A 10,017-nucleotide genomic window follows, 5' to 3' on the forward strand; every position below is an offset into this window, starting at 1 on the left:
ACTGTTGCAATTAATAGCAACTATTTATCGCTGGAAATTTCGCTCACATAATTTATTTCGAGGATTAGATTAAATGACAAAATTTGTAAAATATCGTTTCGTTGCGGACTAATAACTACTTCTTTACCGCACATTATGCTTCCGATGCTCGCGTTGCGTTTTACATCGCCAATTTAAAAGTGATTTATCCCTTCTTCCGAATCAAAAATGCAAGTTGTTAGGTTGAGTAATTTGTATGATAGAGAGTCACGCGATATTTGTTAATAATATTTCGTGCGTTTCGCAGCATTTCACGTCGCGTACAGGAGTGCCCAAAATTTCGTGCGAGTGAGTGTTGTGTGAGTGCAACAAGAAAATCCGAGAGAAGGAGGAGGCCTGGGTGGTATCGGGCAACGGCGGAGAAATCGTGAGGTAAGTGTCTTACATTTTATGTTATCTGTTACTTGTGCGAAATAAAGCATCTGTTCTGTGTTTTTATTTGATTTAATCAAATGAGTCGAACGGGGACTCGAATGAGTATTAGAGACAATACGTATATAATTTTGTGAGTTTATATTTAAAAGAAAGACTTTTTCAGTAGTCTTTATACTTATTTTAATAAATATCTATTTTGAAAAATATAAAATATGAAGTATATTATACAATAATTTCGATTTTACATAATTAGTCTATAATAATCATATACATGTTTGTATTTTTGCAGTTTAACATACATAGTTAACGACGTGCAACTCTGCTGTTGCGAATCGTATCAGTGAGTGATAAATTACTTTTTATTTTAACTTGACGTTGCGCATACAATTACTTCTTTGCATGTATACAAATTATAAAAAATATAAAATGGTCAACTACAAACCGCGCGCGCAAAGCGCGCATTTTGTCGTTTTTGATAAGCTATAAAAGTGAGATAATGAAACAATATACATATTACAAACATAATTGTATCAATATTTGAAAATAATATTGCTACAATATTACTGAAGTAATATTGTAAAATAATCTCTCTGCAATATCTGTGTAACATTACATTGCAATGTTGCAATGTTGCAGCAATGTTGTTACAAGCTTTTGTGTTGTATTGGGTGTAAATCGATATGTTCACGACATGAATAAGTATAAACGATTAGATATTAATTCTAATCGTTCCATAAAATAAGACGCCAGCTTTGCGCTCGCACACGTGAAAAACATAAACGATTAAAAATTAATTCTAATCGTTTATGTTTATTCACGTGTGAGAGCGCAAAGCTGACGTCTTATTTTGTGGAAATTCAATTGTAAACAAATAGATGTTACAGAAATATTCCCTATCGTATCAATAGCGTATCGAAGTAGTGTGGAATTATGATTTTCGATGAAATTGCAACAATAATCAGCGTAAAAATAAATAAAAGTGAATCTATGAATAATCTTTGAATAATATAAAGTGTTAAATTAACGGGACTAATCTGATTGGAAGACATTACCCCAAGTTTTTATCTCGTTCCACTTGTAAAAGATCACAATCTTGTTTGTCCCGATGCTGGCTCGTAAAAAATGCACAGACGCGTCTAAAGAGAGAGAAATATGATGTGTTGATGTGTAAGCAGATAAAACTGCGGTGATTCATTATGTTTATGTCAAAGCAAATTCTTTGATTTGCGCGACCGGTCGAGCGACTCGTGTAACGCGAACATCAAGGAATTCTGACAGCAAATGGAAAGACGATCCTTTCACACGGTTCGTTGAATTTTAAAGCACCGGCAAGGGTAGCGAATGGGGGAAACTTGAGGAAAACTCGGGGAGATCGTTGGCGACAGGTAATTGCATTGCAAAATTGCGCGCGAAGGCTCCTCGCTCGTCCCGCGGCCCTTGCCCGAATCAGAATCCCCATTATTGCCCGCCTGTCCGTTTTTGGCCCGAGCACGAACTATTCTTATATACAAGAATGAAAGTATTATATTCTTCTCTTTCGCGTGACACGCGAAAAATGGCTCTCGCGCAAATTAAGCGAGGGCCTGTGTGAACGGAACGACTGGTTTCGTTTAGCGCCCTGTCTTTCATCAATACCACACGACTGTGCTACAATCAGAATTGGTGAGACGCCCCACCTAGAGTGTAGGGAGGCCCAGGTTCAAACCCTGGCTGAGGTAATATTTTTCGCAATGAATCTTTAATTAGAATTTGCCAGACATGCGTCGTCATGCAATTTTCTACATTGGTTAATCAGAATAGAGTTCTTGACTCGCGAAATATGAAAGAAATCACGGGCGTCGTTGATTTCTTTATGAGTAACATAGCATAATTTTCGTCTTACCATTTTCCTCACGAAACCTGTGTGTGCCCACAGGGAGATCGAAAACGTTATATCGCGACTAAATTATTGTTACTTTATAATGACGGGACGAAATGAATTTAATACTATTTTGCAGAAGAAAGCCGTTTTTTCTAGCCCGTAATGTAAAAAGATGCTCGTTTTGTAGTAATAAACGTTATGAAAAAAAAATTCAGCTAACATACACAGTGATATATGTTTGGAAAACCTTAGAATGGGACTCTACTTCCACGAAAGGAATTTACTTGAAATTTTTCGAAGACATACTCTCTCAATTTTTTGGAGTGGAATCTCACTCTTTTGGAGTGAGATTTCACTCTCGAAGAAATAATGAAAATACTGCCAGTCCGAATGGAGTGAAAAGAGTGCCGTCATTCACTCTTTACTTTGATCGATTCTGCAACTCTGAAAAGTTTTGCTTTAATCGATTATTGTTAGCAGGATCGAATTCATGGACGAAAGGTTCGCTAGCGTTTGTTCACTATGACCTTCGCGTATAGAGGCTGTATTCTAATGTTCACAGCCAGTGTTGAAAATCTATAATTTATGTGGCAGTTTCGCTTATTCTGCTGATTGTCATAGAAGAGCCGTACCAATCTCTGACGGGGTTTCTCGTATGCCGGACTATCGTGTTCTTACTTACAAGTCCGGCGGCCATCTAGTGGCGGAATAGCGTACTTTAAGTTGGAGTGTATTGTTGAGTGCTAACGACTTCACTTTTTGTCTTAGAGTGAATTAATTCATTAACGAGAGGTAATCTTCAATGTCGTCAGCAGTAATTAAAAAATTTCAATAATTACGTGAACGTGTCTGGCAAATTTAAATGTTTAAGCTCACAACGTTTCGACCATGGTTTGTGGTCCTTTTCAAGTGATAATTGTGTCAAAAGTTCAGTGTGGTAAATTGAAGGAAAAGATCTTGATTTCACGAAAGGCAGAACATGACTGAGTCCAGTCTTTGACACAATTGCCACTTGAAAAGGACCACAAACCATGGTCGAAACGTTGCGAGTTTAAACATAAAAATTTGCCAGACATGGCCAAGCAATCATTGAAGTGTTTTGAATTAATTCACTCTATTGGAGTAAATATTCACCCGAATAGAGTGAAGTGGTCAGTGACACCATGATTCGAGTGAAATATTCACTTAAAAACTTTTAGAGAGTACAGTTACGGCTATCGATATTAAATAGCGTATTCTTCAAAGGCGAATTGCTTATTGGAATTTAGATGGCCATTACAGGAACGTGATCCGCAGTCAGTCGAATTTTACAATACATAAATTTTTATATAATATGTTTGCGCATGCATATTTGTTTCGCTGTTGGATAAAAATAACGAGTTTTTGCCATAGCAATATATATTTTATTTTGTCGACTCGTTACGCACACACAAAGTATAATACGCGAGGGGGAAACCGCTGACCAACATCTTGTACACCAATGCCCAGTGGGCATTACTTTATCTTATTATCTTATTTTATCTTATTTATCTTGTTTTATCTTATTTCTCTCCGTGTAATTAAATAGTTTCGGCATCTCGCTAATTGTCGTCCCGTGCATAGAAAGTCTGGAAAATCTGAATTTAGTTCCCATAAGAATTGCCGTAGTTATATGTCTAATTCCAGTACATCGAATACAGTGTTAAACTTGATAATAAACTGCCGAACAATATTGCATTATCGGAGGCAGGTGCCACGACGCCATTGGGCCGAGGTGACGTCGAAAATGACTGTTTGCCACAAAATATGAATACCCGGACTGGCGGAAGGCGGGGATAATTGTCTCGGGGTTTACTTGCAGACAGGTCTAATGTGATTGGTAGTTCCGGAGCGGACGTCGGAGGTTTCTCGGAGGACAATCGAGTTTGTGCTCGGCTGGCAATTACACTCTCCGCTCGTTACGCGGTTTGACAAACTTTCTCTCGCGGCGGCGAAAGACGCTCGGGTCCCGCGCGCCCGATCGAGGCCATTTTCGTTGAGCTGAAAGTTGCAGTAATTGCGGGGCAAAGTAGGTTCCGCTGCTCTCGGGCTCTCTTCATCGCCGCGTGCCAAAACTGAACAATAACAAATATTAAACAGCGGCGGCGCGTTTCCGCTCAGCCGCTTGCCTTTTAACTCCCCCTCCCCCCCCCTGACAATGCGGCTTCGAATTGCGCGAGAAAATTGCAACGCTAAATTAATTCGTTCGTTTGCAACGCGCATCGCTCAATTCTGGAATAGCGCGCGCCGCGTTGATAATGGAGAGAGAGAGAGAGAGTGCAGTTAATTTAACTTTTTCGTACGCAATTAATAACTGCTGCGCAGTGCGAACACTTATCGCTTGCTCGCCGGCAATAAATTGAATTACTCTATTGGAGTTCGTCAAGTTCTCAGCCGCATGGATTGTCGCGTTTAAGCGCGACGATAGAAATGGCGCTCCTGCGCGGCAGCCTCACTTTTATTACGCGCACTAAACTGCGGCGCGATCCTCGCCAAGTAAAAGAATGGAGCAGTCGTAAAGGGAGCGCACGTACGGATAAGAGGCCGGGGGCATTCGTTATATCTAAATCTAAATTAAGTAGAACCGAGCACTCTCTCCAGAAAATGTTTCCCGCCTGAATAAATCGCGCAGCCTGCCTAGAATTTTATGTATGTACACTTGGTAAGGTTGTTTAAACAACTGACTGCCACGACTGCGTTTTTTTACCTCATTCGCTTCCATTTTTTTCGCACCAACAGTTATTTTTGCACATTTTATTGCGCGCCTAACCTACCCTCCTCCCCTCACCCCCTCAACCCCTCAACCCCTTTGCCCCGCGAGAGAAAACCCCGCCGATCGCGACGTGTCCGAAAAGCGAGGGCGTGTATACGGCACGCAAATAAAACGCTCGCGTTTCGACGCGAGCCGCGCGCGCGCGCGTATAACCCGTTTATCTCACACCCTAATCTAATTGGTGCATCACGGAGCATTATGCGTACACAATATTTGCCCGCGACACGGCGGTTACAGTTATTGGTTTATGCACCTCTTCCGGCGCTAATGATGTTCTACGATAACGAATTTAAAACGCCTGCCGAGTACATCGGCACACATGGAGAATACGCTTCCCATTCTTTGGCTCGAGTGTCGCGGTAGGATCCGTTACGTAATTAAAACGCCCGCGAAGGCAACGATTCGCGTATATACGTGTGACGAGCATTTCATTTACCGCGTCAGCTCCCACTTGTCTTCCTCCACGGACACGTTTTTCAAGTATCCGTTCCCCTCCCCCTCGTTTCTTTTAATCATGTATTCTTCCCGTGTACTGAGATGTCTGGGTATTTTGAGTAATGCACGCGCTCGCGTGTCCCTCCGCGCAATTCAACGCCAAATTTCGTCTCTTTTATCGCGGAGTTATTTTTAGATTAATTAGCCACCGTGCGACACGTCGGATTTTGTTTTCTCCCCGCGGTATAAATATAAAGTGTCATTGGCAATGACCTGTGCGAGATAAGATAGTGTTAAATTTACGATCATGGCCCCATTGCGCTTTTAATGTTGTCGCTGGTGACCGTCCAAGTGAAATATCGTCTTGTAAAATATGAATCTGGCTTAGTTCCATCGCCGACGTTACCGCACTCTACGTTTGGAGGGAGGGGGGGGGGGAGAGAAAAAAATAATTACCAAGTCTTTATTTGACAAGATTCCGCGCGATTGCCGCTTAATTATGCGCGAGTTTAATCGACGAGATACTAATTTGCGAACAGCTGGCGAGAATCATTTTCGCATTACGTTATATCTGCGATACGCTGTGCACAGTGACGCGGAATGCGAGGTCTTTTTCTTCCAAGTATCCTCTCTCTGAGAATATATCCGCGTTTGAAATTCTATTTTTCTTTGTAGCACCGACGCTTCGATGCATCGCGTTGCGTATTTCATCCATAGATGAAGTCTGAAGGTTAATGCGTTTTTTAAAATCTGATTTTGCTTATATGTTTTCCACACTTGTTTACCATATTTCGTCAAGTGGTAATTTGCAGGAAATAGTCATCGACAACATTGTATTTTTTAGCGTTAATTATTATTACACTTACAAAAAGGCGTAGCTAAGCAAGCCAAGTCACACGCCACATTACGCTTAGTTTTATCAGTCCATCACTCATTATATACGTATTTATGATATGTTAATTATTAATAACTATATCTACTATACCTAGAAACAAAGAATTAGTTGGGTTTAATTATAATTTAGGTTGACTGAGGTTAATTTAGTTGAACAAACGAGATACGTTGAAGTCATGTTTCTTTGAATCTACCAAATTTTTATTTACTTCTCGAACATTTGCTGGATTGAAGTAGATATACTCTCTTGGAAATTCCAGTTAAGGTAAAGAAAAGTCTCGTAAGGTGAAAATTCAAACAAATTTGTTTGACTTCGAAGCTTTTCTGGGCGTACAAGTAGATCTCTATTAATTATGCGATTCTAATGCAGCGTATAAAATAAATAAAATAAGAAATGAAATTATTCTTACAGTTTAATATATGTGCAAAGATAATATACAATAAGTGGAAGTGGGTAGATATCTTCAGACGCTCTTCATCAATCTACTTCTACAGTCTTCCGCGACTAAATAATTTAATTTCTTCGCTCGAACGAAGTGAGAATGTTGCATTGTGATTGCAACTTTAGTAGAACATTATTTATCACATCAGTATTATTCAGCACTGACGTCGACGTATCATAAAATTTATCTTGTAATAAATGCAAAAAAAACAAGTTCAATAATAAGTTTCCTAGACACCGATTATCGAGAGAATTCGTTAAATTAGTATTCGAGCCGACTCAACTTTTCCGTTCAGTTTTTCCGTTCAATTCTTCCTGGATCTGCTGCAACGACTTGCCTTTGGTCTCAAGCATGCAGAAATAAGTGTACGGTACAGCGGTTACCAATAGCAAAGCGTACACGTAATACAAGTACTTTTCCGTGAGCAAATTAATTAAAGGCTGATATGTCGACGTGGAGATGAAAGAGGATATCGCACCGACGATGCTGGCGAAACAGCCGGCTACGCATTTAACGTGCGGCGGAAAGATCTCACCTAGTACCGCGTTGGGTATCGAGATGATGCCGATGTATAGGGCTATCTGGAAGAGCAATACCGAGAAAATCGGTAGAGCCTGAAGGTCGGCGGGGTCATAGCCTGCGTCGAGAAGCTGATACTGTGTACCCAGACTGATCAGCGAGATCGTGACGGCCAAGGTGGAGGCGATCATCAGAAGTCGCCTGCCGAACTTGTCGATCAGGAACATGGAGAGCATGGAGCCGACGATCCCCATAGCGGTCACGATGATTACGATCACCGACGGCTCTACGACGGTCACTTGGGCGTTTCGCAGAATGATCTCCATGTAAAACAATACATTGTTCAGGCCGCACATCTGAAGATACATGTAGAGCAGGGACACGAGTACTTGCGCTTTCCATATATACGGAATTCTGAATTCCTTTATAACGTCGGCGAAGGGTAGACTTTTGTTCTTTTCATGAAAGAGCTTCAGCGTTTGCAGCTCCGACTCCACGTCGCAATCACGGTGATACCAGAGAATCGAGGCTCGCGCTTTAGTTTCCTCCTTAACTTTAATGAAATGATGCGGCGATTCCGGCAACCAAGTGAAGATAACGAGCAGTACGAAGCAGAGCGCGAAGCATATGGTAGCGGTCATTTTCATACTTAAATACGCGCCCATTATGCTCATCATGAGGTTGCCTATTGATAATCCCGTTACAGCTGCAAAGAAAGAGTTAATCCTCGTTAACATTCAAATATAATTTCATATGTTATTATATAAAATTATATTTACATACTATATTGATCGTTAACATGATTAATTTTTTACTACTTGTGCGTTTCCTTTCATATTATATCTTTTCTCAGCAGTCCCAGTTCTTATCGTAAATCGGAAAGCATTGCATAGATGCAAATTAAAAGTTCTATCTCTATTATGTATATGAAAACAACAGAATTGCGTAGCATATTATATTACAGTCAGACACTATGTTTAACAAGAAAACTTGTTAGAAATAGAGGAGACTCCTCTATTATGAGATAGTAGGTTTTCAATGTCCAAATTCAATCACAAATTTTTTTTCGCAACGATTACACGATCTAACAATCGATTTTCCGCTAAACAGATTTCACCCCAAGGGTACAAAATTTATGGTGGAACCAACAGATAATGTCCCTGTCAATTTAGCAGAAACTCCGCTATCTTATAATGGGGGACTTTTTTCTACTAATTTCAATTGCTGAACGTAATTTTGTTGATTATGCAAGTTATTTTATTGCAATAGGAAAATATATTTACTATAGATGCTTTACTACTTCGCTATTGACAATAAATAAAATTTGCCTTAGCATTTGCATTACAAATTTTACATGAAATTTCACGTAAATTTTACTCGATAAAATTTTTCAATAATGTTGTTGTAATTCACAAATTTTTCTGTAATATCGAGTATGATATTAAAGTTCAATCGATTTCGCATTTCAAATATACGATATCGCAGTGATAGTTCAATAATACACATTTTGCTATAATATCGAGTATAATAATGAAATTTGATCGTTTTCGCATCGAATAATATATACGATTTTAGTAGTTTTTGCCACAATAACAAAATCTTTTTTTTTTCATATACATAAAGTTATTCTGCACTATCTTGGACGCTGTCTACTATCTTAACATTTGCTGTCGAATTTCGACCAATATTTTTTATTATGATATAATCATTTGAAAATTAAACGAATGGAATTGTTGGCCGGTTATCATTTTGAGATATCTCGATATCAAGCAATCTATTTTTAAAAAATTGTATTCTGTATTTATCCGCGAAGATTCTCACACGCACACACGCGCGCGCATACGAAACACGAGTACTGAAGTGCGTACCTAAAACCACCAGAGCTCCGCGAATGGTAGGATCCGCGATCTCGCCTAGGTACAGCGAGAAACAGCTGTACATCTTACCCATACTGATGCCAGCTAGCAACCTGGCTGCGTACAGCCATTCCACTCGATCAGCCACAAATATAAAGAGCCAGCAGAGAGTTATTGGCAAACTCGTCACGAAGATTGTTGTTTTAGTGCCGAGATAGTTGACGGCAACAGAACCAGAAATGGCGCCAATTAGCCTGCCTAGGTTCAGTAGAGAAACTACCCAAGAAGCCTCGTCCATTGTCACGGGTATGTGAGATTCGGGTGAAGTCAGATATGCGACGTATGGTGAACTCCAAACCGATATCAGTCCCATTTGCAGCTGCAGAAGATTAACTAAGAATGGAAAAATTGCTAGCTTGGTTATTTACCTCACCGATAAATTTAATATCAAGCATATATTAAGCAATGTTTGTGCAGACTTATATACAGGGTGGTCATTATCCAAACGATTATCCAAGGTCGAAACAATTTTACCACCTTATGTCCCCCTCGAAACCATACAACTTTTATCTGAAGCATTTTTCTCGATCTGGCTTACCTGACGAAATATTTCCGATTATCGATTAAAATGTACCACCCTGTGTATTCAGATTACTTGACAAAGGTCCAAATCCGAGACCGAAACGTTGTAACGTGTTTTGTTTTTTAAAATAGAAACCCTGGCCAGTGTAGGTGGTTAAAATTGTATATCTTTAGTTATTTATATTTATTTCAATTTTAATAGATGAGTATCTTTTTTGTGGT

General features: G+C 39.6%; 2 protein-coding genes across 4 annotated transcripts in view; one reads left to right on the forward strand and one right to left on the reverse strand.

Moving 5' to 3' along the window:
* The window catches only part of LOC105559522, a 167,070-nt gene that overhangs the window by 36,327 nt on the left and 120,726 nt on the right, over positions 1-10,017 (forward strand). The gene's annotated exons all lie outside the window — the stretch shown is intronic.
* LOC105559521 (facilitated trehalose transporter Tret1-like) overlaps positions 6,336-10,017 on the reverse strand; it is an 11,247-nt gene continuing 7,565 nt past the window's right edge. The window contains exons 3-4 of the mRNA XM_012007877.1: positions 9,226-9,606; positions 6,336-8,063 (exon numbers count right to left, since the gene is read on the reverse strand). Of these exons, the coding sequence (XP_011863267.1) occupies positions 7,117-8,063; positions 9,226-9,606 (1,328 nt within the window). The 3' untranslated portion in view covers positions 6,336-7,116. The remainder of the gene's footprint in view (positions 8,064-9,225; positions 9,607-10,017) is intronic.

The sequence above is a fragment of the Vollenhovia emeryi genome, unplaced genomic scaffold (genome assembly GCF_000949405.1).
Source record: "Vollenhovia emeryi isolate VEMERY1.0 unplaced genomic scaffold, V.emery_V1.0 DF939266.1, whole genome shotgun sequence".
NCBI lineage: Eukaryota > Metazoa > Arthropoda > Insecta > Hymenoptera > Formicidae > Vollenhovia > Vollenhovia emeryi.